This window comes from Alligator mississippiensis, chromosome 10, assembly GCF_030867095.1.
Source record: "Alligator mississippiensis isolate rAllMis1 chromosome 10, rAllMis1, whole genome shotgun sequence".
Lineage (NCBI taxonomy): Eukaryota > Metazoa > Chordata > Crocodylia > Alligatoridae > Alligator > Alligator mississippiensis.
Window position 1 is genome coordinate 41,747,333 of NC_081833.1, and position 27,397 is coordinate 41,774,729.

At 41.9% G+C, this 27,397-nt stretch overlaps 1 protein-coding gene across 3 annotated transcripts in view; it reads right to left on the bottom strand.

Annotated features, from left to right (window-relative positions):
• GNAO1 (G protein subunit alpha o1) overlaps positions 1–27,397 on the bottom strand; it is a 383,823-nt gene that overhangs the window by 42,232 nt on the left and 314,194 nt on the right. Inside the window, exons 7-8 of one of the 3 annotated variants that reach the window (XM_019497282.2) lie at positions 22,236–22,389; positions 655–16,985 (exon numbers count right to left, since the gene is read on the bottom strand). The exons of the other annotated variants lie outside the window; for them this stretch is intronic. Of the exons in view, the coding sequence (XP_019352827.1) occupies positions 16,798–16,985; positions 22,236–22,389 (342 nt within the window). The 3' untranslated portion in view covers positions 655–16,797. Of the gene's footprint in view, positions 1–654; positions 16,986–22,235; positions 22,390–27,397 lie in introns of those variants that run through there. 3 annotated transcript variants of the gene reach the window in all.

Genomic DNA, 27,397 nt, shown 5'->3' on the forward strand with positions numbered 1-27,397 from the left:
ACGTCCTCACATTGGCGGCCCATGTTCATCTTGGAATCAATAGTGATTCAATCTGCTCAGAATTTGACACCATTTCACCTAAAACAACTTAAATGAAGCCAGTTCAGTTCTGTCTGGAGACATGGCTTTTGAACTGCTGGCACTGCATGTTTTCAAAATTACACTGATAATTTGAATTAATGTAGGAGTGTGCTGTTAGCACACTTAATAGATATGGTTCTCACAAATATTCAGTTCACTGTACAAGACAACAGCTGATACCTGGGTCACAGTCAGTAATATATATACAATAGATCTGCCTCACACTGCATTCTGATAGCTCCATCTACCAAACAGCATACTTCTGAACAGGTTGATAGGAAGACAGAATATTTAATAGTTTAGAAAGGAGAGAGCCTTTAATTTAAAGCTTTTAAATTGGAAGCAAGTATTTCTTTTAAGATTTCACAAATATATATTTAAGTACCTGTTGATTGTATCCTCTTAAAGACCTGTAGTTCCAGGAGGTATGGCCAACTTCTATAGCCACTGTGTGAGGGCTTCACCAGCATTGCTGTAGCAGCAAAATGCTTGTGTCTGTGTGTGTTTGCAGGGGGTGATAGTATTGTTGCTAGTGCAAAGATTTTGAGGTGTTTAAAACAAATAAAAACCCTCTCACACTAGAAAAGAGCTGGCACTTTATTAACATTTTAAACTAATAAATACATTACTGACAGCCAATAAATTATTACAATAACTAAAATTCTACTAAATCAATGGACAGTCACTCTCCATACAAAATTACAGTTAATACAGTTTGGGCCATCAAACATGCAAGGAAATGATTGGGAAAGGAATTGGGGAAAAGAAAAATTTTAGCAGACTTCAGTGTTTCTTCAAAAGAAATTGGAAATGCTGAAGAGAATTAGAATTATGGGGGCAAAAGGTGGAGGAGAGTTATGGATCATAACTGTCTATGAATAGAATGAAATGGTATCAGTCTAAAAGATTATTTTCCTATTAAACTGGAGCAAGAAAGGAGGGTGAGAAGGGGAAGTGGCTGAGAAGCTTAGTCAGGATGATGTTATGAGCAAAGTCTTGGAATATGAAGGGAGAGAGCAAGAAGTATAGAATGAAGGATAGATTAAGAAAAGAACAGATTCTGCCTGTCTTTAAGAGTCCTTTTCATTCCCAAAAATAGGGTCAATACAGTATCTTCAAGGACCAAGTATGTTAGGATTTTGTGGCCATCAGCAGGATTAGTTTTGTGGCAACCCCAACTCCTCTGCACCAGCTGCATATTACAGTGCTCTATTGTGAAGTTGGAAATACTCTTGTGACTCTCCCATTGCCCTGTAAATGCTGGGAATAGAGGTTGTGGTGGAAGAGACCTGTCAAGAAGCAGGACTCTCCTGTGAAATGAAAGGCAAGTGAAGTCAAGTACCCTGCCTCAGAAGTTAGAGATTCCTTCCCTCCTCTCCCCTACCCCCCACCCCCAGCCCTGCCTTATTGCAGTAGGTGTCATGGGGCACTGCAGTTGGCACTGTTTAAAGCATAAGATGGACCTGAAACCCAGTGTGCTGTCCAATCTGTCAGTGCTGTTGTCAGTATGGCATTGCAGAAGCAGATTAGTTTGGATAAGGAGGCAGTGGTGAGCATCTCATTATCACCCCCACTCTCTTTGGGATGGAGGACTGTTGACACAGTCACTTATTAACATTGTGTCAACCACGTGTGGTCATCAAGTTGCTTTCTAAAGGCACTGTAAGGAAAATGTATGACGGCAACTCACTCCACCCCTTCCCTGACAACCTGGAATGGCCCTCATCCAATTTTCAGGCAGCTGAGTGACTTGGAAATGGGAGCCAAAGGGAGCTTTCACCTCGACTGCGGCACAGCACTGTTCTGGCTCATTTTAGTCCAGGACATACAGCTGTTGCTTGCATTACATCATAGGGCTGGGCGAAACAGTAGCATTCTGCTTCAACATCTGTTTTGACAGAACAGTGTTTCATTTTGAGTTTCATTTTGTTTCGAAAACACTGTTCCATTCTGTTTCGTCGAAACGATTTTGCTGTTTTGACACTGTTTCGACGTTTCAATCGGCTGGGGATGAGAACTCAGCCCAGCTCAGTTCCTCTCACCAGTCCTGGGATCACAGCGCTGGGGAGGGGAACTGTGCCGGGCTGAGTTCCCTTCCCCAGCCCGATCGCAGCCCTGGTTCTCCCTTGTCTCCCACCACCTGGCTGGCTGCTTCAAAACTTGTAACGTTTAGAAACCTTTGAAATGTTTCAACTGCCCTTTTTTTGTTTCAAGGCTGTTTCGAAGCCTTTCGCTTCATTTTGATTTAGCTGTTTCTAGCTTGAAATGAGTCGAAACAGTGTTGAAACGAAACAGCCGGAGAAATTTCGCACAGCCCTATTACATAAGCCCCAAGGCAGGCCACTGCTGTACCCCCACCCCTGATTGTCTCATGACACAAGAAGTTGGTAGCTTGTCTTGCTCTGTCATGATGGCTGTGGAGTTGAGCTACCAATTTCCTATTCAGCTAATAGAATTTAGCTGAATAGCTAAACTTTATTCAGCAATTTTCTATTCACTCCTCCTAATGACTAAGAGGAGTGTGGCATGTTCTTCTCTTGGACTCATTCCCTCTATGGGAGCCACCTCACTTTTTCCTGGACCTTCAGGGCATCTCATGGCTTTGAATTTCCTGTCTTTGGAGGATTAGCTTACAAGGCAAGGATCCTACCCACTGCTTTGGCAGAGCTTGGGCTGAGGTGGGGAGATAGAATACTGAAAACAACATTCCTGTCTCCTAGACAGAGGTGTAGCTGGTCAGTTGTGCAGCCTGGGTGGCAGTGGCTAGGTCACCCCTTAAGTCAGTATTCAGGACTGCTTAGTTAGCAGTATTGCCTCAGCTTAGTTATGCTACTGCCTCTAGATTCTTCCCAAACCGTTATACCTGAGGATACAGGGTGCTGGCTAGGAAGTTTCTCTCTTCCTCAGACTACTAGAGCAACAGGAAAGTGGCATATACAAGTAGAGCTCCTGGGTAGGTGCTGTTATGTCCTGTGAGGTTGTTATTAGACTGTGCCAGTGGCTCTAACTAGCCTTCAGGGATGTATTTCAGCATGACTGGCTTTCCTCTGCAGCCATTTTCCTTCATAAGGGAAACCATTTCCTTCAGGAACACAGTATGTGACACTATGCTCAGCCTCTAACTTTGTACCCTTAAAGGGTGTCACATACATATGAAGAAACAGTTATGTGCCTATGAATCAGAACCGGAAGAAATTATTTCTGACAAACAGTAAATCTGCTGAAATACAGAGTTTTGGAAGGAATGAAATGCATTTCAAAATCATGTCACATTTGGCAACAAATTTTGGCAGAAAAATGTGGAAAAACATTCAAACATGTCCAAAAAGCCTATTTTGGCACTTTCAAAATTTAAAATCTCTGGGAAATATTGATTTTTTTTTTTTTTGCCAATTTTGAAGCTTAGTGTTTCATTTGAGAAGTGTTTTTCCTTTAAAAAATGACCTATACTGTCTCTTATTAAATGACTTTTAAAAAAGGTTTGAAAACTCAAAAAATAAAAGAGAGAAATTTGAATGAAGAGTTCTGTGCTGAGCAATAATTAGGATTATTTTTGTTGTACTTAATTGAAAAAACTTTGGTTTTCTAAATGATTCCCTCCTCCCTGCCACAGTTTTTTTTATGTGGTTTGGTTTGGTTCAGGGATCAAAAACAAACCCTTTATTTTTTATTTGCTCAGCACCATAAAAAGTGGGGGATTTACTCCCACAGACCAGGTCTAGGACTGCAGAGGCATCATATGGAAAAATGTAGTTGGGACAGTGCTGTCTTCATCTTCTCCTCTTCCTCTGCCCTCCCTACACCTTCTGGTTTCACACAAGGCAGCAGGCAGGAGCAACAGGAAGCAGCAACGGGGCAGTGTCATGGAGTGCAAGGTGTTGTGGGAGTGAAAGGTATTCTGAGAACTGTAATTCTCTAGAACAGCAGTAGAGTTTGCTGTTGCTGAGGGGAAACCGTCACCCCTCCCACCCCCCCCTTTTTTTTTTTTTGCTGCTGAAGCCCATGCCAAGATGGCAAAAACCCCCACTGAATTTGGCAGCAAAAATGGGGTCAGTTCTCCCCACAGCAGCAGCAAGCTATTGGTACTCTACAGAGCTGCAATTCCCAGAATGCTTTGCACTTTGTGACACTCTAGAGGGTGTTTATACATGTGCTCTGGGAGCTGAGAGCCATTCTTATTGAAGCACCCAGAGTGTCACATGTCAGTGTCCTCGTGCTGAAAAGTGGCTTTAACTAAAGCTCATTGAATGATTAATTGAGTCTGCTCTGACATGCTGTAATTATGGTATGTTGGGGCAGCTTCAGTGTTCATGTATAGGCACCCACAACAAGCACCTGCACTGGCTGCTTCCTACAGCCAGAAAGTGCAGGTGGAGCAAAGGATGGGAGGGAGAGGTGCCCCTTTCTTTATGCTATTGATGCCCCTCTCCTTAGATTGTTGTGCCTAGGGCATGTGCCCCACTCACCTACTGCTCTTACACTACTTTGGGACTATATCTATTGGAAATGTAACACAGCTGTTGCTCCTCCAAGGGCATGTATACACGAGATGTTTACTGCAGTGCTGCCATAGCAAACATCTCAGCATCTACATGTGTGGCCCTATTAGGTTGTAGTAAACTAATAAACTCCACTGCAGCTTAATGACAGAGGTTTTTTTAGTGCGCAGCAACACGTGTAGATGCTGATGGGTCTGGCTGGGGCATGAGGATGCTTTGGTGCAGGGGCTACCTGCCAGCTAGCCATTCACTGAAGCACCCCTGTGCCTCAGTCAGCCCCTCCACAGCTCATTGAGCCAGGTCAGAGCAGCTCCAGGTTGGCAGGCTGACCTCCCAGGCCCTCTGCCAGCCTGGGCTGCTCTGACCTGTCTCAACGTGCTGTGGTCCTGTGTGCGCGTGAAGATGCAGCACCTGAGAGCAATAAACTCTGGTGCAATATGTGCCAGAGTTTATTGCTTCTAATTAATTGCATGTGTAGTTGCACCCAGCATGTTCAGATCTTACCCTGAGGCCTTTGTTTTTCATCACTGCACTAGTTCTTATAGGCTTTTCTGCTCTGTATGGCCATTTCATTGCTATCATAACTGGATGCAACTCCATTGGTCTCAGTAGAGTTGCCTCAGCTTACACCAGCAGAGCAGTGCGAGAGTCAGGAACTGAACCCAGGTCTCCTGACTCCCTGCCCATTACATTAGATTAATAGATTCATAGATGTTAGGGTCAGAAGGGACCTCAATAGATCATCGAGTCCGACCCCCGAATACAATTACATTGTATTGCTTCCAGTTACAGTATTACAACAATACAGCAGGGGTAGAGTGGTGGTGTTCCATTCTGAAACCATCCTCCCAGTTGTTCTGATTTCCCTCAGGTACTTTTGGAGATATAATATCTGTGATAAAACACATAAAGGTAATGCCCTACCTACAAGCTATCATTTTTTTTTACTGGGAAATAAAGCAGTTATCAGTCTGTAATCACAAGTCACTTGATGTTTCCTAATGCTACTTTGCCGTGGATTTTGATGCTGGATTTGTGCAAGACCTTACATTATGAGGTGTATTTGTATAACTCTTATATATAGATATACTTAGTATATTTTTGGAAGTGGGTGATAGCTGGAGCCAGGACAGTATGAACAGCAAGTTAATTGTGAAAGAATCTGCAGTTGAATTTACACGTGGTTATCCATTGTCATTCTACTGCAGCTGGTGGGAGGTAGTGATGTTCTGCAGTACAAAAACAAGGACTTAATTCCTCCCCTTCTGCCCCAGAAGCCAGGCACAGACCTCCAGTACCAGTCAGATCATACCAGGTATGCCACAGTGGTCATGTAGTTTGTGGTGTTGCAGAACACATGTGCTGCATATACAGACATTTGCTGTTCTGCTAATTCACAGCACAGCAGATTTTTTTTTTTTTGACATTAGGTGATCCTGGTGTCAAAAAAACCGACACCAAAAAAAAAAAAAAAAATGGGGTGGTGGCGTGTGCCGCCTGAAACCAGAGCTTGGCCAGCCAGAGCTCTGGCTGCTGGCCAGGCTCTATGTACCTGGATTGCCACTGCTAGAGCCCTGGAAGGACCCCAGGTAAAGCTGCTGAGGCCAGCCCAGGTGCTGGCCCCAACCTTCCCTACCTTGCTTAGGGCAACTTGCTATGTGCCAGAGCGTGTATGCAGGAGTGTTCCCTGGGGACAACTAGCAGCAGCACAAATATGTGCTGCTGCTGGTTGTTCCTGGGGAATGCAAGTTCCCACTCATAGGGATGCACCCTAGCATATTAATAGCTAGCATCCCAGTTCAATATCTGTCTAACTGTAACAAGGTCACCATAGGGTACAGTATTAAAACAGTTTCCAAAACTGTATAGCCTTCGTTTACTGGAACAGTTCAGGACCTATCAGCTAAAATCAAAGAGTCAAGGAGGATAATAGATCCCACTGAGGAAGCCTATTATCCTGCCATACTTTAGACAGCTGCTAGCAATGCTGTTAGCTCATTGGTCTCTAGGAATGGTTACTGTCAGGATGGATCCAAGCAGTACCTACCTACACTCTGATCAGATCCAAACTCCTCCTTCTCACACATAACTAACTTTTCTTTTTATGTGTCCTGCATGACAGAGCAGGGTTTGAAGGTTACTATTTCTATGACTAGTCCCAACAACCCACAGGCAGACTGCTCATTTCAATCAGTATTTAAGATATAGAAAAAGGCACTTCTGTTAGTCCCAGTACTGTACACAAGAATGAACAGATTGGTCCACCCTGAGGTGGCTGATATAGCTGAGACCATAACAGCTGCTGCTGGTGTTCATTCAGAGTCTGAGGCACAGCAAGGCAAGAAGAGGAAAATCAGTCTGAATTCTCAGAAGGATGGAACTATCATCACAGAAGGTGGGGAAGCTAATGGGCTGCTCTAAACCTGCAGTGCTCTGCAGTGCCTGCATCCAACATGGGAACTTTCACAGTCTTGCTGCTCTGCAATATCGTGTGAAAAGAGATGACCACATTTAACTTCTACTGTACCAGCTTACTTTTGGAGTTCTATCACAGAGGAATATAAGACTGGAAGGGGCCTTTGATTCATCCTTTCAGTTGCCTGCATTTGCAGGCAGCCATATCATATAATCCTGTTTACATTGATCAAGCTCAATTTTACAACTCTATTTTGGATTTTGTTCTCCCTACGCCTGTTGATGGTGCCCAAGTAGTGAAGGGATCTTTCTATGGGTCTGGAAACATGAGTTTGAGCCTGTCTGGCCCTGTGCCAAAGGCCACCCCTATTCAACCCTGCTGTAATTGGCATCTGTGGAAGAGACAAAGGCAGCTGGAATTTATGCCAGTCACACCACTCCTTTCCGCACCACTGGCTATGGAAACTGGCCTGCCTTAACGATGCTAGCCTTATGGGCTGCTGGGCTTGTGAGAACCTGGGACCTTGACTTCTACTAAAAGAGGCTGTTCCAAGTACATTTCATTGTCACAAATGATAGGTAATCTGATTATTTAGCGTGGATCCCCTGCAATGTCTTCCACAGTGCTTCAGACTTGAACACTTCCCACCAATATTTCAAAATCAAAGTTTCAGTAGCCCTAGCATTAGTTAGCAGACAGCTCTTTCAATCTAGAATTGCTCCTGATTCTTCTTGTCATTCAGTAACTTGGACCTAGCTTAACTTGTGACAAGTCTCTCTGGGTTGTAACAGATTTAAAAGGAGGAAATCTTTCAAAATCTATCACTACCCAAAAAATGGCAATTAATAACTGTGCCTAAATTTGCTGCAGTTCACCATATTTCAGTGTGGGTGACCTCTAGTGTGGCTTCATGACTTGCCAGTTTGACCACAGACATTTCTACAATAGGTTCATTTTTATAATCACATTTCTAGCAGAGTCTTTGGAATAGTTTCTCCATGGGAGATGGTGGAAGACTGACCAAATGATTCATTTGCAGCTATGCTGGAGAAAGCACTAGAGAAGAGACTGTAGGGAACAAGCCTGACAGCTGGATCTTTTATGCTGCTTTGATTCTGGACTACACTCCTCAGTCTATATACAAAGGTGATAGTGTAACCTCCCTGCGTTAAAGACAAGTTAGCCTTTAAAAATATATGTGAATATTCCAACACGTATACTTGCAGTGCAGTTTTATTGCTGCGGTCCAAATGGTGCTACCCTTCTGGGAGCTGCAACTTACTATCCAATGGACACATTTACATGTGCATTAATGCACTGCGGTTACTGCATATTGTTTAGTACTGGTAATAACAGGTACTAACTAAATGCACAGCAATTGGCACTACTGTGCAGTAGCACCAGCATGTGTCTTTTAGATTAATTCTACTGCACATTAGCACAATAGCATGGCTTTCACCATGATGCACTAATGTGCAGTAGAATTAGTCTACTGTGAATTCAGCATCTTGTGTAGATGTACCCAAAGAGTCCCACTGATATCAATGGGACTGTATGCAGTAACATACTATGGTATGGGAGTAAGCGTGGCATCTAAGTACTTATTTGCCTCCTTCAACTCCCTCATTAATAAAGCGCTTTTCCGTGTATGATGAAACCACTGTCTCATCCAAGCTGCATTTTCATGGAAAACCATACTAGCATACTCAACAAAGAGAACTAAGTGTGTGCATACTGCTGCACATAGTGTGGGCCAAATTCTCCATTAGTATAGTTCCACTGATTTCAATAGATCTGTGCTGATGAGGATGGTCATCTGAAGCCAATTGGGAGCCTCTCTTCTTTTGCCTCCCTGTCCCCTGCTATTGTCAGCTCTTTTCAGGTTTGCTAATGCTAATTCTGCATTGTGGAGCTTTCAGGTGATGACCATCCTCATCTAATAATTTGAGTAATTTAAAAAAAAATGTGTCTTCCAAAATACATTAAAGGAACAGCAAAGAATCTATGGCAAATTTCCATACTTGCTTCAAAGTTCAGCTAAAATCATTAGTTGAATTTCATGTCTTTATTTTCCCTCATAACCTAATTTGGTTGCAATGGTACCAATGCGATACAAAGTCTATATTGTTTATGTGTGTATGTGTTGCAAGTAAAACTAATTCTGGGGACTCCAAGAGAGATGAAGGTAGAATGCTGCAGTGTAAGGAGAGACCTATTTATTGTTCAATAAAAGGATTTTATGAAAGGTGGACTGTATTTTTACATTTTATTTATATGTTGTACATGTAATTATTGCTATCACTTAAGTAAACAAATAAGCATTGGGTAAAATGTTGTCTGCACAGGGCAACCAATTAAAAAAGAACTAGAAGGAAGGATGGTGATTGCTGATGAATAATGCCATTTTGGAAGCAAAGTCTATAAATACACAAAGGGAAATGGAGGAAGAGCAATTAAGTGATCTGCTCAAAGCCACAGAAAGAGCTGATGTCAAGAGGGGACAGAATTAGAACTCACAGCTCAGAAATGAGAGCCCAGACTGCTTGGCCATAACTATGTGTAAAGTATAATTGCATTATTATAACAGTGAGGAGGCTCCCATGTTATTAAGCAGTGTAGTTCAAGTTGATTTAAATTCTGCTTACTTCACCAACATTATCCAAGAAATGTCTATGACATCAGCAATTACATAAGAAGTGAGGAATCTAAGACAGCATACATACATTTAAAAAAAAATCCATCTCTTCTTTTAATGGAGTATATTAAAGCAGCTTCCTAAATGATCCTCCCCCCACCCCCATCAAGGTGTCAAGTAATCAAAAGCGACTGACTCCCTTTAAGGGATTATGGATGAGTTCCTGGCCACATTAAAAATGCAAGGGAGTTTTGCCACTGATTTCAATGAAGCCTAACTTTCACCTAGGTTTTGAAACGCTGCTGAAGATGATTTCCACTACACTTTTTTTCTCACTTCCTGTATCTCCCCATCATATCATCGTCATTATGCAAAGCTGTGGGAAATGCCCAGCAAAGGCCTAATTGAACTGTAAGCTTGGATCTATACTTACTTGGGAAACTTTTTCATGAATAAATGATCAGGTGAGCAAGCGCAAGTCAAGATTTTATGGACTTGCACATGGCTAGTTAAGTCACCAGTCAAATAAGCATACAAATATTCCAATTAGGCATGCATTGATCTGTGCATGCAGGGCAAAAATGCAAATGCTTGTGTACAAATACAGGAAAGATTGCAATGGCAGCAGCATGTGATCAACATTTATTACTAACTCTAATATCATTCAGGACAAAATCCTACTGTGTTTATTGACAACTTTTGCAGACAAAATATCCTGTTAATCTCACCAGGTATTTTGCTTGAGTAAATTTTGAGTCCAGACCATAGAATCAGCCCTGTAAAATCAATCTGCGCAGAATACATGAGACACAAACCATCTGCCGTAAAAAGCAAGAGATTGCTCTGACCCACCACACACTATTTTAATTCTTCTAAATCTCTGAGCATCTGATTCCATGTAAAACTATCATGGGCCTGACATGCTGCTATTCTGCAATCAAGTGGTGTTACTTACGTGAGCACAAAGTGAGTGGAAAACTCTATCAATCAGAATGGCACCAATCTGCACTCTGTGTGCTTACAAATGACGACACAGGGTGCAGAATAGCGGAGAATTGGGCCCTATGAATCAGCACCATCTAGAGTAAGAACAGATTTAAATACTCTGCTTACTACAAAGGGTAATACCCCACCCCCAGCTAGGGGAAAACCCCCCAGCTCAAACTGCAAGTGGTACTCATGCTGCTTCTGTTACAACTCAGTAAAGGGCAATGCTTTTCTACTTGCTGTAATCAGATAAAGTCTTTGGTCTTTAACATTAAGTAAGTTGGGCATTTTGTTTGGGCTGAATAATTACACATGATATTAGAGATCAGTGTTGTACATCCATACACTTTTTAAAGATCATTAGATAAACAGATGTTGCTTCACAAAGTCATTGTTCAAATTATGTGCATCTCCTACACTATGTTAGTACACTTCCATGGTTAAAACTATGTGTTGATTATAATATTCAGACTTTTGGCCTCAAATTGGGAAATCAAAATTGATGTTGCACAATGGCAACATTTTAGGAGTGATATTACTTTCTCCTTCCCTTGTCAAAACACCCATCAAAACAAGAGTTCTAGTTATCTTTTTTTCCTTTGATTTTGCAAGGTTATTTATCACCTTCCAGAAGCCCTTCAATGTAGGAAGGACTACAGGGTTCTTCAGGGCATGTTGCCTTGAGCAGTAAAACAAGTTAACTACACAACTTTCATTAGGCTGCAAAATTTTCATTTTACTAGTACAACCTCAATGAAACTGATGATGTACATCTGAGAAGGAAGAATGGCTCATCTGGTGTTGCTGGTTTAACTTTCCTGTGGTCTTCCTGTCGCCACATTGTCTGCTTACACACTGAGTTCCTGGTTCTTCACAGACTTAACCATGTCTCATGGGTAGTTCCAGTGATTTCAATCACAAGGTAGTAATACTAACTAAACATCTAAATAGGTCTTTGCAGTATCAGGGCACAAGGGATTTTCAAAAGGGGCCAAGAGAATTAGGCACCACATTCTACTGATTTAAAAAAAATCCCAGTTAAAATAAGTGCAATTATATGTGCGTATCTTGCATCCATGAGTGGTATTCTGTTGTTTTAGATCTAATACAGCAGAGGGTGCTAGAATTATACAAAACTGACTATTGAGTTAGTATCTATGAAACTAGGACAGATATAGGAATAGGAGGTCTAAAAGCTGGAAGAAGAATACTAATCAAGCTGCCTGACTCTTCATGAATGCTGTTCCATGGGGAGGTATTTTTGAAGCATAGGCTGAACTTTGTTTTATGGCTATGGAGAGAAAGAAGGCTCTTCTTTGCCAGCCAAGAGCAAAGACAAAACTACAATGGAACCATTGCTGTTATTGTTGCAGTTACCTGCCCTCCCAGGCAGTGACTCTCAACTACACACAATAATAAATATTATTTAATACTTTAGATTTTCACTTATAGAGATATGCTAGTTTGGGGCTGCGATCATTTTGATAAGGATAATTACTGTACTGCTTTTAAAAATATGTGATCTCCTATTCATTTCTTATATCTTGAGGACACTGTTTGGCAAAATTATTGGTGCAGGTTAGTCACAGATATCACAGAAAAGCTTGGAAAATCTAAATTTCCTGGACTGAGACTTTCCAGTCCTTCATGTATCACTCTTTTCCTCATCTGCTTTTTCCCCCCTACCTTTGTCAACTCAGCCAGATCCTTTTCCTTCCTCCTTTCCAACTTCAGTCGTCTGTTCTCTGCTCTTCACATCTTTTCTCTTACAGTTATCACCAGCCATTTTCACCATGCTTGTTTCTTTCACTGATTGCCACCCACTGAAGCCAAACTGGCTATGCTGACCAGTTAGGTCGGTAGTCATTTTTGGGCCTGGGGACACAAGCTGAATGAAAATCTGGGTCTTATCTGTGTCAAAGGCACTCCAGAATACTTTGGGAATGTGAGTTCATGAAAACTAAATACAGAACTCATTCAAGGGCCTAAGCCTGCTCTGGGTCTCTAGCATGGCATTTATAGCACACTAGCTGCTGTAGTATGTTGACGAAAACACACTGTATTGGTCTTTAAAAGTAATGTATACTTGAGTCTAGGAGAGGAACCCAATATATATAGCTTTTAAAAGAGTAGAGGTCTGGTCTGGCTCTTATTTTTTAACAAACCAGTTCAGCATCTCTGGTTAGCGAAATGGAGAGGGAAGAGGTGCAGGGAGTAGTTTAATACAGGCGACCTCACTATTCATGGGGGATATGTTCCTGTGACCCGTGTGAATGGCGAAATCTGCGAATAGGGCACTGTATTCGTGAATGCAGTGCCCCCGGCGGCTGGGGGGGCATGCTTTGGTGGTGGCAGCAGGAACATGGCAGCAGGAGCTCCTGGGGAGCTCTGGTAAGTGTTTAAAGTGTATTTAAAATGCAGGTTAGGCATTCGCATATATATGAAACTGCGAATGCTGAACCCCCAAATACCGAGGGTTTCCTGTATTATCCTTCTTAGCCAACCATCAGCTTTTGGGCCATGAAAACCAGTATATTTTCTGCCATAGAACTTGACCTGGTCCAGAGTTATCAGGTACAGGCTCACACAGATCAAAATCACAGATAAAACCAATCGGTCCGTGTACAAAATGACAGATCTGTGGTACAGAGCTAGGGATCAGCAGGGTCCCTCTTATCCTCCCTTCCAAGGCAACTTGACACTGTGGATCCTGAAACATGCTTTCCTCTCATTGATGCCACTTGGGACATCCACAAAGTCTTTTAAGGTGGAGCTTTAAGCTTCCTCAGAAGTGTCTGTCAGCAGCAGTAGGAGCATGCTGAATTCTGTATCTCTTCTCATGCTACTGTCTTCGCCTCAACTGGACACTATCACTGCAAGGACAAACACCTGAGCACTCTGGCCCCTGATGGTGGCAGCAAGCCACTGACTCACTCCCAATTTTTATTTTTCACCCTCATACCTGCAGATTTTGTTCTTCTGATCCTCATTAGCCCCCCTGCTCCATCTTACTTCACTCTCCAAATCTGTCTTCTGCACACCTGTCACCCTCCATTTCTGTCCCTCTTTCTTACATTTTCCCTTTGCACTCTATTGCTTTGATCATGTTAGCTTCCTGTTGCCACTCCCATAACACAGCTGCCTTGGGTATAAACCAAGGGTGCTCAATTCCCAGACTGCAGAGCCATGTCATCAAGCTTTCAGGGCTCCCCATGGGGTCAAAAACCTTGGCAGCAGGGGACCTGCCGAAAGAAGTATGAATTGCTGCTTCCCAGCCACCAAATTTCAGGGCCTGTGGGGAGCCTTGTTGGTGGCTGGGAAAGTGCAGCTTGAGGGTGTGAGGCCAGGCCAATGCAAGGTCCAATTGGATGCATGGGGCCTGACCCCACGCAGGTTCTAGCCCATAGACCTTCCTTGCGCCACTCATGGCATGTGGGGATGGAAGGTTGAGCACCACTGGTTTAAACAACTCATGTAATTTATATATATATTAAAATTATGGTTAAAGGGAATTTTTATAATTTTTTTCCATATGCATGTGCATCTATATGGACAGAGCAGAGAAAAAAAGTCTAAACCAAAATCCCAGGTCTGAACACTACTGAAGTAGATGCATAGCAAGCTATAATTTTCTATAACAGACTAAACTCAGCACTTAATTAGGGTCTCAGACTCCTCAGTGATTTTTAGCCTTCACCCTACCTGCGACTACAGCTCTCTGGTAGGATATCAGCCCTTGCTACTGCCCTAATTTCTGGTGGTATGGCTGTTGGTTCTCCTGGCTTCAGAGGCCAAAGGTCAAATTAAAGCAAGGCATCTGTTGACCAAATAAATATAAATAAAGGCAGATGATTTTCTTAGGAATCATTATAAACAATAGTAGCTACAAAGTCTTCTTCAGATACGAGGCTGATCACTAAGGGGCACTGAAAAATGTTCCACAAGAATAGAGGACTCCTTTTTCATGGTGACTGGGGTGTGTGCCAACATAGGTGAACTGCATGTTTTGGGTAGGTTTGAAGAAGCTAAGAAATTACAGGCAGACTTTTAAAGATATTAGGTGCCTAAAGAAAAGCACCACTAGGCCAGATTCTTTTCTTTCTAAGTGGACTTAGGAACCTGAGTGTGATTCCATTCCATCCTATTCAAGTCCAGAAGATCCATTAATGCAGCTACTCTTGTAATATACCTTATGACTGGTCATAAAAAAGCAAAGAGAAGGAGGAACTACCCACTTTTTGCATTAATTGTTTTCCAGGGACTTGATCTGGAACAAATAAAATAGCATTTAGGCACCTAAATCCACTTACACACCTAATAAGTAGAACAGAATCTGGTCCTCAGTGTATTTGAAAATACATGTACTCCAATTTGCATCTTTACATGCCTAAATACCTTTTAAAAATCTGTCCCTTAGCAACTTTGTAATTGTTGAAGATGATGGTAAATTTTAAAAAGTGGCTAAAGGATATAGGAGCCTCAGTTCTACCTGAAAACTGGTGAGGCAGTTTAGAAGCTTAATGCTTGCTGACAATCAATAGGATTTAATCTCCTATGGGTCAGATTTGTAAAGGTATTGAGGTGCACAAAGATGCAAACAGGAGTACAGTGAAAAGCTCCCTGGACACTTCATGCCCAGGGATTCCATTTGGGAATGGCCAATGAAAATTGCCTTCACACTGGGAAATTTCTTGCTGATGTGAATCTGGCAGAGCTGGCTCCTGTGTCAGCCACCTGCTTCTGCTCAAGCTTAGGGGTGGGCTACCTGAAGAGGAGAGGGCACAGCGTGCATAGCTGAAGGCACCAAGGAGCATAGTTCTGCCATGCTAATTTTTCCAGGCTTAAGATCCTTTGGAGTCCTAAGGGCAGTGGTACAGCTTACAGCAAACTCCTCAGATAGTAGCATAACTTGTGTACTAGCTTTGAGTGTCGATTCAGAGGGGGTGCCAGAAAGGCAGGCCCCAGGAGCCTGTGCTGCTGCAACAGCCTGTGTTGGGAGCTTGCGCCAAGGCAGAAGTGGCCCATGCTGGCATTGCTGGAGCCTGCACGAGGAGATAAGCACTCCCTCCCAACACTGCCCTGGGCACCAAAATTTAAAGTTACACCTGTGGCCCCACATGGTCTAACTAATGCTGGTGTTAGGCTGGCACTGCATCAGGAAGCCATAACTAGTTCCCTGATAGATCTGTGTTAAACAGAACCTGGATGCAGGAAAGAACAGGGCCCAATGAGTATTTTTTTTATACTTAGTCATACCAGGAAACGTACATGATTCAGAACTTCACTCGGAACAATGCTTGTTGCTAATGTCTCGTTACATGAGGGTTGTTACACGAACATCTAGCAGTTGCCCAGCTACAGTACAGTAGCTCTGCAGTATCAAGTAAAGAGAATAAAGATATATGTAGAGTAAGAAATGGATTATTGAAAATACTAGAGAAATATTTTAACGTTAATTTTGAAAACTTGAGGTAAGCCTGTTATAGGTAATAAACATTTTACGATGCTTAGTAGCTTCTGTTACTGGGTCTGTCTTAAGTGACACCAGCAAACATCATTACAGCTGTTTCACGTGTCCAAATATTTATCTAAAAGAAAATAATCTAGTATCAAACTATTGTCTCTGTTTCCTAAATTGACCCTTTCAACTTTGGAATAGAAGCTGGTGCCAGAAAGAGCCTCTGAAGTGATTACCTTTCATCTCGAGTATCCAGAGAGAGTTTAAGAAAAACATAAACAATAAAGGAAATTAAAATATCCCTCAATTTTAGGCAAATAAAAAAGTGTTTAAGTTTCAGATTCTAATTTTGATGTAAGCTAGTCATACAGCTTTGAGAAACTGATTTTGTTTTCATGAATGAGCCTTTTTTGGCAGCTGAAACGCAGAGGTTGTTTTAGCTCCCTCTACAGTATCATGAACATTGGCTGCCATTCCTGAAACTGAACAAGGTGAAAACAAATGTAACAGAAGGAATTTTTTTTTAAAAAAGGGGTGGCTAGGGGAAAGCAGACCTTTCTTCAGAGGTTCTTGGGGACAGAAAAAGGGAGGGGAGTTTATGTAATTTTTTATCGTCTTCTCCATCTTATCTTTTGGGACGGGGGAAGGGTAAGAGAAACCCATCAACCTGAATGAGAGTGTTTCCAGGTGTACGTAGGGAGAGGAGAAGGAGAAGAAGGGTTTAGTAGAGTCCGCATCCACGCAGGTTGTTGGCAATGATAACATCTGTCACTGCATCGAAGACAAACTGGATGTTGTTGGTGTCGGTGGCACAGGTGATGTGTGTGTAGATCTCCTTGTTGGGGGACTTGTTCTTGCTCTCATACTGAGACTGGATGTAAGCCACAGCCTCTGTGAAAGAGTTAGGGCCTAAAAGAGAATCCAGAAAGATTGGGGAAAGCACATTAATACAATTCTGAACACCGGGCTTGAATCAGTTTTTACTGAAGACATGGACATTTATTAGCATTTTGGACAAATATGTTTGGCTTTTTACTGGCCTGTTGGGCTTCCTAAGCAACATTCAAAACAATCTATGCCACTGATTCCCTGAGTAAATATAAGTGGAGTTACACTGGTACAAAACTGGAGCTGATGCCACTGTGAAGCCATTCCACTGTGTGATCCCAGATATGCTTTTATATATTATAGTGTACTGAGGTAAAATGTATGGGCAGTCAGTGACGTAGAGGATGAGAACACTAATCATTAAGTTCATTCTGAAGAAGGAAGTAGAAGGAATTCTATGCAATGTTGACAAAAACCAGTGATTGCACAGGAAAGGGGACAGGGCTGTTCATCTTCAGAGAGTGTTCAAAGCTTGATGAAAAGGCACAGTGGTCTGGTTTTACAAATGTTTTTACTCATGTTTATGAGAAAATCATCCTCTCTTTTTCACCAGTGTTATTTTATTTTCAAATATTCATGAAAATAGTTGTTGAAATGTCAAATGTAAAAGAAAATGGGACAGATTTTTCACAACACGTTTCATGTACAATCCGAAACTTGTTCACAAACAGATTTCCTGTTTTCATTCAATTCTAATGGCTGTTTCATGTCACTGCAGCAGTCACCTTTTTTGTGAGTACAGCTCATGCTATATCAAGAAAATCACTAAGTGTTTGCATATGTCTCTTGTATATAAAGGCTTTTAGAACATTGGTGTTTATACTGATCACATTTTGCTTAAAAAAAGTTCAGCAGGGGGGCAGCATGTAAATGTCCCTTTTTCCTTTTTATTTATTTATATTTTCCTGGCCAGATTCCAGGTTAGATAATTCATTCCATTTCCACACAATTCCATTTGGTCATGCCATGTGCCTAGGTTCTTAATGTTTGTCTGGAACTGACAATCTCTGTAAAGCAGGGGTGCTCAGCATCTGGCCCATGGGCCAGATCCAGCGCACACAGCCATGTAACCTGGACCTCAGAACTCTTCACAGGTCCAAAAACTTGGTGGCAGAGGAGTGGGACAGTCTTAATTGCTGCTCTCCTGCTGCCACATTTCTGGATCTGCATGAGGCTGAGGCTGAGGCTCTCCTTACATTCTGGTAGTTCCCGCTTCCAGAGTAGTGCTTTGTGACCTCTACAATTTAGATCAGTCTGTAGGATACTCTAAATGATATAAGGCTGCCAGCTAGGCTCAGAACTGAGGGCACTGCAGAAGTGACTTAAAACTTTATGATGCGTGCAGATGTTTGTTGCACTTGACCTGCGATCGTGTAACTTACTTTAAGCCACATGCTGATCATACAGTTGGAGTGGCTGTGTGCATGTTCACTGATACTGGGAGTGATGCCAGGAACCCAGCATAAGTAAGTTGGAGTGGGGGAGGGGCGGGTGGAATCAGGGGAGCTAGCAAGAGCCTGGGGGGGGGGTGTCCGTCTGTGGGGGTAAAGGTCTGGGGGCTAAAAATAGCTCCCTCAGGGTCGGGGGGTAGAAAGAGCTCAGCCCCAGAGCTGAAGTGAGCGGCTGCACTCTCTCAGCCCTGGGGTTGCTTTCCAAATGTGTGAAGGCATTCACTAGATCAGGCTAACCTGTTCCCATTCTAACTTAGTTCACGTCCTCAGGTGAATGAATTTAGATCAGGCCCACCATTTGTGCCTCATACAACCTCTTTGAATGTCTAGACAGGTAAGCACTTGACTAGTTAGAATTATCTAAATGTAATGTCTGCACATACTCTTCTTTGTTTTTCCCTGCTTGTTTGGCTGCTGCTGATATAGCATCTAGTATTGAATTAATGCAGTTACGTTGAGTTACCTTTAATATGAAAGGCTGTATAGAAAAATAAATTATATTCTGTTGTAATCTGTCTACCATCTATCTATCCATGTAATTAGAAATAACCATGAGAATCCCTTAAGAATGGGGTTACAGGTGAGCAACCAAAATGATAAAAGGGTTATAAACTGTGAGCTATAAGGAAAGGCAAAAAAAACTGGGTTTGTTTAGTTTAGGAAGGGGAAAACTAAAAGGGGAATAGGAAGTTTGCAAATATTCTTTATTTATAAGGATGCTGATCAGCTGTTTTCCATGCCTACCAACAGCAGGAGAAGTAGTTATTGACTTAATTTGCACTAAGTAATATAAATTAGATAATAGGGAAACTTTTTAACTATGAGAATAATTAAACACTTCATAGTTTCATAGTTGGTAGGGTCGGAAGGGACCTGAGGAGATCATCTAGTCCAACCCCCTGCTGTGGCAGGAAAGAGTACTGGGGTCAAACGACCCTGGCCAGATGTTTGTCGAGACTTTTTTTAAAGACCCCTAGGGTAGGAGCAGGCACCACTTCTTTTGGAAGTTGGTTCCAGGTCCTAGCTGCCCTGACAGTGAAACAGTGCCTCCTAATGTCTAGCCTGAAACTACCCTCCGCTAGCTTGTGTCCGTTGTTTCTTGTCATTCCCGGGAGTGCTCAGGGGAACAGGGACTCTCCCAATGCCTGCTGGTCCCCCTTGACTAGTTTGTAGACTGCCACTAGATCCCCCCTCAGCCTTCTCTTTTGGAGGCTGAACAGGTTCAGGTCCCTTGGCCTCTCCTCGTAGGGCCTGCCCTGCTGCCCCCTGATCATGCGGGTGGCCCTCCTTTGGACCCTCTCAATATTGGCCACATCCCTCCTGAAGTGCGGCGCCCAGAACTGGATGCTGTACTCTAGCTGCGGCCTGACCAGTGTCGCATAGAGGGGGAGGATCAGCTCCTTGGACCTGCTTGAGATGCATCTGTGGATGCACGACAAGGTATGGTCGGCCTTCCTGACCGCATCCCCACTTTGTCTGCCCATGTTCGTTGTGGCATCAATGATGACTCCAAGATCCTTTTCTGTCTCAACACTGGTGAGAAGGGAGTTCCCCAGCCTGTAGGTATGCTGCTGGTTCTTCCTCCCCAGGTGCAGCACCCTGCACTTGTCAGTGTTGAACCCCATCCTGTTCTCATCGGCCCACCCCTGTAACCTGTCTAGATCCGCTTGCAGCATGTTCCTTCCTGCTAGTGTATCCACTTCCCCCCACATCTTAGTGTCATCTGCGAATTTGAACAGGGTGCTTTCTACCCCCTTACCCAAGTCACTGATGAAGATGTTGAATAGTGCGGGCCCAAGGACCAAGCCCTGGGGAACCCCACTGCCCACATCCTTCCAGGTTGAATAAGACCCGTCCACTACCACCCTCTGGGTCGGCCCTCCAGCCAGTTAGCGACCCATCTGACCATGAAGGCATGAACACCACTGTCTCCTAGTTTCTTACTGAGAATGGGGTGAGAGACCGTGTCGAAGGCCTTCCTGAAGTCCAGAAAGACTATATCCACTGTGACACCTGCATCCAAGGACTTAGTGACCTGGTCATAGAAGGCCACTGGGTTGGTTTGACGAAACCTGCCCCTAATGAACCCATGCTGGTTGCCCCTGAGCATAACCTCCCCTGCTGGCCTTGAATAAGTTAACTAGGGAGACTGGAGAATTCTGTCACTAAGGACAGTTAAGAACAGGTTAAACACACATCTGTCAAGGATAGTTTGGGTATATCTGATTTTGCCTCAGACCGGGGGGATGGACTAGATGACCTCTTGAGGTTTCTTCTGGCCTTACATTTCTAAGCAACTTCATTAATTCCACAACAGACCTACACATTCATTCACACTTCAGAAGTTCATTAAAATTAGCCCTCAAGGACTTTAAGTACAGAAAATCCTTTGTTGCCTTAGGTTTTCAGTTAGCAGGTAAATATTTGAGATTTTGCCAAAAGCCTAAGCTACAGAATCTCTTTTGAATTCAAAAGGTATAGATCAGTTCAATATTAATTTACTATTCAGCACAGAGAAAAATGATGGATCACTTTTGTCCATTTATAGTGGGAGTCAAGTGGTCAGGTACAGGAAACTATGTTTAATAATCTGTTGGCATGCCCAGAAATATGACACTCTCTTGATAGACCTAGTTCACAACTACATTTACTGCCAAACTGGTCTGCCTTTATGTTTGACAGTTTGATTCATCCAGATGTCTCTGGTAAGATTAAATAATTCAGTATGATAAATAGTTATTTTTAAGCTGTCTCAGACTCTAAGTGAGGGTTTCTGGAAGACTGGGAGATGCATCATGGAGCAGTAGATAGAACCTACCAACTTTGCAAGATGAAACATTTTAATTGCCAGCTAGTCAGATACAAGATAGCCAGCCCAGGAGAAAGTGGGGCCTCTTGTGCACTGCTCTGTTGTGCCACCTGTGGTCTGATTTTTCAAGATAACTTATTTTCCATCTCATCTTTGAGGGGCAAGCACATCCTTACCAAACTTCTACTTCCAATCTGATGACCACTATTACAGCTGTCCTACTGAAGATTGAATTGGGGGCTGCAGAACTAAAGAGATGACCTGCTATGGCTTTACCTAGAGGATTTGTGTTCTTTGGATAGTGGTTGCAACAGCTTATATCCCCTGCTGGTTGACACAGGGGACACAATGCATAGTTGCCACTGGGCTAAAACAGCAGCAACTTTGTACATAGTGCTTGGAAGCTAATAAATCAATATGGTAGTATATGAATAGGGTAAAATGGAGTGTTTTCTTGCTTTATCCTGATTAGGTTTTACTTGATCATGGTCTGTCACTTGCTTTTCCATGTTGCCTTCCTACCAAATTACAGTGACTTTCTTAAATGTAAAAACTCCACTGAATTTTCTCTGCTGAACCACAATACTCATTAAGGTCCTGTCACTTCGTGACAAACAGCCCAGCTTCCTCAGACTTATGTCAAATTGCCCCAGCTGCCAGCAATGATGACATTATACCACACCAAGCTCATTTAGTTCTTGATCTTGCTGCGGAAACTGCTACGCAGGTGTCATCTAGTGGCACCCATGCTGATGATTTAGTAATGGTGGCCATGTATCTTTGTCAGCCAATGGGAGGTCTGTCTACTGCCTTTATGTAAAGAAAACTTTCACAGAAGTCTCAGGGACTTTTAGCTAAGGGTTGCAGGCTTGAAACATTTATTGTCTTAGTTTAAGACAAACCTTGGACCAAGATAAAAGAGGCACTGTATCCTATTACCCCAAGCCCCACGCACTTTTTTAAACATTACTGGGTCCATGAGTTTCAAAGATTCCATAAATTTCTCATTACCTGTGTACTCAGGAAAGCAGATTGTCAATGGAGATTTCTTAATTTTCTCCTCAAAAATGTCCTTCTTGTTTAGAAAGAGGATGATGGATGTGTCTGTGAACCATTTGTTGTTACAGATACTGTCAAACAGCTTCAGTGATTCATGCATGCGGTTCTGCAACACAAAGGAGAGGACACATCAGGGCAAAGATAGTGACTATGTGATATTCAACATGTAGGGCAATCTAAAATAACTAAATTAAAGAGGGAAAAAATAAAAAAATCTACAGTATATGTAATAAATGTATGTATACGTACAGGTGAGCATATACATACACAGATGCAATCCCTATGATTATTATGTACAGTTAGTAACGTAAGGGTATTTAACTATATAAGAGCTGTTTATTTTGAATAGCATGTAGTTTAAAGGTTGTCAGCTCATATAAATCATCATGCACCATGCATGTATGGGGAAGCTACTTCTGCCCTTCAGTCAGATCTGTGTTGGTGTAGGTCATGCAGATTTTCTAAAATGTTCTCATTAAATTTTTCCCCTTCTTTTGTGTGTGGCACACAATTGGTTTGACACATTAACCAAGGACTGGTGAGTTCCTTGAATTAATCCAGAGTTGGAAGCAGGCAGTAAGTGACAACTTCTTGGCAATGACCTTGCTGTGACCTTTGCCTCATTTTTGTTATTTTGTTTAGTGTGGTGTTTTTGTAGGACTTTTTTAGTGTGATTTTATTTGAAGATGGCTTGATAAAAAGCATCTAGCAAAGAAAAAAAGAAAAGAGAAAACCATAATGGAGGGGACCTACGAACAACCAGACTACTAGTCAGCAGACTAACCCGATAGTGTTAGCTCATGCCTCATGGAAGAACATTAGCTTGTTTGCCAATAAAAGAGTTAAAAGTTCAAACACGCATGGAGGTAGAAGGCAGTGTGTTTTGGTTATAAATCATGCAGTAAATGACAAAAAGAAAGGAAACAGATAAAACATAAGAAATTTAAGGTATTGGTTAGGAAGTTGCAAAGTCTGCCACGTGGTCTATGGTGGTAGAAAGAGCTCACGGCAAAGTCAACCAGTAGTGTCATGGTCCACTGCTGCTTTCAACTCTTAACTTGTTTTTTCTTGGTTCAAGAGAAGCTTCATACCTGCCAAATTTGGTGGGTCTCTCAAAATCTCATTTTTTGGCCTTTGTTTGGTTAGATAAGGTCAGACGGCCGAGGAAAAGTTGTGAAGGTGCTGAGGCTTGGTGATGTTTGGAGCAAGAGGCCGAAGCTGGAGCGCACACGCCGGTTGCGTGGCCGCCTCCCAACCAGGAACGGGATAGCAGAGAGAGCAGGCATAATGAGGATGAAGCACACCCAAAGAGTCATGGGATTATCAAAGGCAAATGAGGCTATAGACCAGACTGCTTTCTTGGCTTTCGTCATTGGCAGCACCTCGGATAGTGCATCCCAGTCCCACTCACACTCATACAAGACTAGCAGACGTTAAAATGAACACAGGCAATAAGCGAGAAAGAGAAGTGCTACGTACTTCTAATCTGTTAAATCCTTTCAGTGGTGGATGTGGCCCAGCCCACCTGTATTTAGACACACAAAATGACTTGTACAGTGTGCAAACAGGGAGCTTCTTCCATTCCCTGGCACTACTTGCACATCCTTCCTGCTGAGTCATGTGCAAGTACTGATTGCATGAAAAGCCCTGTATTCTCTTTATTAGCACTTTCCTTTATGCTGACATGCTTTAATTTTAATCAAATGTTTTATTTAAATAAAAAAAAAAACGCTGACTAAAATGCTTAAGCTTCCAATTGGATTGGATGTAAAATAAAGTGTTTCAACGCCATACCATACGTTGCTGATCCAAATCTGCAGATTTCATTACATTGAATGACTTCCCTCCCTCCCTCCCATGTATGACAAGGATAACATGGCTACAAGCTTAATAATTCTCTTGGATTCTCAAAGATGTTAGGATTTTGTGGTTTAGTGGTAGAATCAAAAGTGCAACCCTGTGAAAACCTTAAAAGCTTTTTTTCAGATGTGTCCTGGCTTTCAAAAACCCTTTGTGATGGGGAAAGAAGAAAGCGAAGGATGCAAAGACGCACAAATATGTTTTAGTCATTTTTAACCAAAGTCTCTCCCAAGATATTTTCTGTGTCATTCCTTATCATTTGTCTTGATTAAAGCCAGATGTATACACAGCAAGGAGTCAACACTGCTTCTTGGATTACCTTAATAACAACTTTTGTTATACTATAACCAGAGACCTTAAATTTTGGAATGTTATCATACTTATCATTCTCTTCATCACATTACGACATAATGAAACAACAATCAGAATAGGTTCAAAGACAGGTTTTTAGGAAGTACAAGAATTGCAATATAATGAACACTGCAGTGTTGCTTTATAAACAGACTAGAGACATTATCAGGCAGACTTCTTTGTCAGGGCATTGTCATTTATCCATTACAGCCACAATGTTGAAGGAGCCCATGAAAATCCTATGGTTTCTTTTTCAGTTCTATACAGTTTCATCAAAACCTGCAAGGAAATCATCATCTTTCCCCCAGTAACAGTCATTTGTCATTCAGCTTTCACCATAATATGCATACATGAGGAAAAATTAAATAAAAGCCAGTAGAAAATAGTAGTTATAATAAATGTTATGTTGCTCTTCTCAAATTCCAGTACCATGATCTGAGATCTCACCAAACCCCAAGGACACATGAGAGTCATCTAGTGTCTCACCAAGGTTCAGGGCATCCTTTTCCTGACTATATATGGGGTCTTCTTCTGGCTTTGCTGGCTAAATGGGTGAATGTTGCCAATATTCTGCGGCCCTCCTCCTGCTGTTACCCGGGAGTAAATGACAGACCTGTCATTCTTTGGTTTAAAAACAAACCCTCCAACTCAGTGCCAGAGGAGAAAAAGAGAAACATTCATTCTGAAAGAGAAAGGACCAACCAAATTTCTCTGAACAACATGCAAAACGGACAATGAAAGAACTGAAGTGGAAAGTCCTCTAGATGGTCTACAGCAATAGGATAAAGGCAAGGGTCTCCCCCATCCAGATTTTTTTTCCATGGTGTAAAACTGAAGGCAGGTAAATGACATTTTCATTGAAGATATTTTGTGAACTAGTACATAGACTATAATGAGTCATGCTGTTTAGGCGGGTATTTAACTGAACAGTAACTGGACTAACATAAACTCAAACCCACAGGGAAATCCACGTTATCTCCTTTATTCTTTTTTCTCTTAAGATGTCATATTTTTAACAGTCTTTTGTAGGAGACTTCAATCTATCTAAAAGTTTTTCCATAGGCAGCAGAACTCCTTTCCTGTTTGGAGGATTACGTGACTTCTCTTCAGGGACATATACAGGGTGAAATGAAAGACACTAAGGACAACATTTCTGTTGACTTCAGTGAGGCCAGGTTTTTACCCATAGCTTCCACACTACTCTTTGTTACAGTGATTAGGATAAACAGAATAGCTCTCAGACCCAGAACTGGAGAACCTTTATGGTTCCATCTGTGTGTTGCTATGGCTTTCCTCCCTGAAATTTTCCATTTCTTTTTCCAGATTATGTCTAGAGTTGAATGCGTTTTGCTGGAGAAAGAAGGACAGATGTCTAGGATTTCTCTTCTGTTTTTCTCCTGCTACCAGATCTCAAGTGCTGTTCTTTGTGGTAACTCATTCTTCAGGTCAAGCAGGGCTGGCTGAGGATCTCCTTACATCCTGTCATACTCCTGACTTATCCAAAACTGAAGAATGGATTTTATATCCTCTCAGAATGTGCACTGCTCCTATACTGGCTTCTTAAAGGTATATTTGGTACCATTGAGCATACCTAGCACGTATCAATAATGGCCATATGTAGCTATGTATATATTTTGCATTTTCCCACATAAATTATTTTCTGTCTTTGGAACCATCATAATCCATTATTGTAGTTGATTTCAGGTACGTTGGTAAATCATTATTAGCAGGAATATTGGAACATTTTGATTCTTAAGGATAATAGCTTCCAATTTTAAATCCATTCATTGAATCAATGCTCCTAAACATACTTTATTATCCTAATAAAATGAAAACATAATGACAGGACACTAGAAGAAGACCCTAATGAAAGAAGCAGCTATACCAACACAGAAGGAAACCATCTAACCCTAATAGGCAGAAGTGGAATTCTCTTGCTCCTTTTGAGTACACACATATGGGCATACAGATAGAGACAAAAATCACTTAGAGGTGCATTTGGTTGTCATTGTGAAAACATACCCATGTTACTTATTGCTGTGGGGAGTAAACAGTTTTTTACAGAGAGCACAAATAAAAACAAATAGAAACTAAATTATAAATAAAATAAAATTACAAATAAATTACAAATAAAAACAAATAAAAACTATAGTTAGGTTTTTTTAGAACAGCGACAAACTCTCAACCCAGCACAGAATGAGAACTGTTAGTTGCTGCAAAACAGCTATAGTCAATTCAATCTTTTTGCTCCTGGCAAGTGCAGACTATTGTCTGAATGCTAAGGACCCAGACTATAGTACACCACCACAAAAACTGGTCTCCTTTTTTCCCCATTCTAGTTTCATGTTCTACAGATGTCAAAGATCCTTGGACTTGTTTTTTAGTTCTAAGGAATTAAGTTTTTCACTTCTGCAATGCAATTTCCATTGGGCAGTTATAGCCTGGAGAACTATGTCACTTAGCAAATGCCAGTTTCAAAAGGCCCAAAGCTAATGCCTACCTAAGGGTCAATGGCACAATATCATAACTGGATATAACTGGATAGTTAATCCAGTAACATGGACATCAACAATATCTTTAAGTGTCACCTCAATATAAACAAAGCAAATATTGCATTTTCTCATGTACATCACCCCAAATAAGATATGCACCTTGTTTCTGAAAGACAGAATGAAGAAGAAAAAGATCTTTTCTTGAAAATGCTGGTAAGTAGCAGTACATAACTGAGTAGCAGCAGCTGGGGAGCCCAGGATGCTTGTTATGCTGTTCTCTGTGGAGCAGGTACCAAGTTGCTTTCATTCCTTTGCATCCTGCTCCCTCCCCACATATGCTGCAGAAACTGAAGTTACCATATTTCCTTGCTTATAATGTGCACCATGATTCTGAGCAGTTGATTTTTTTTG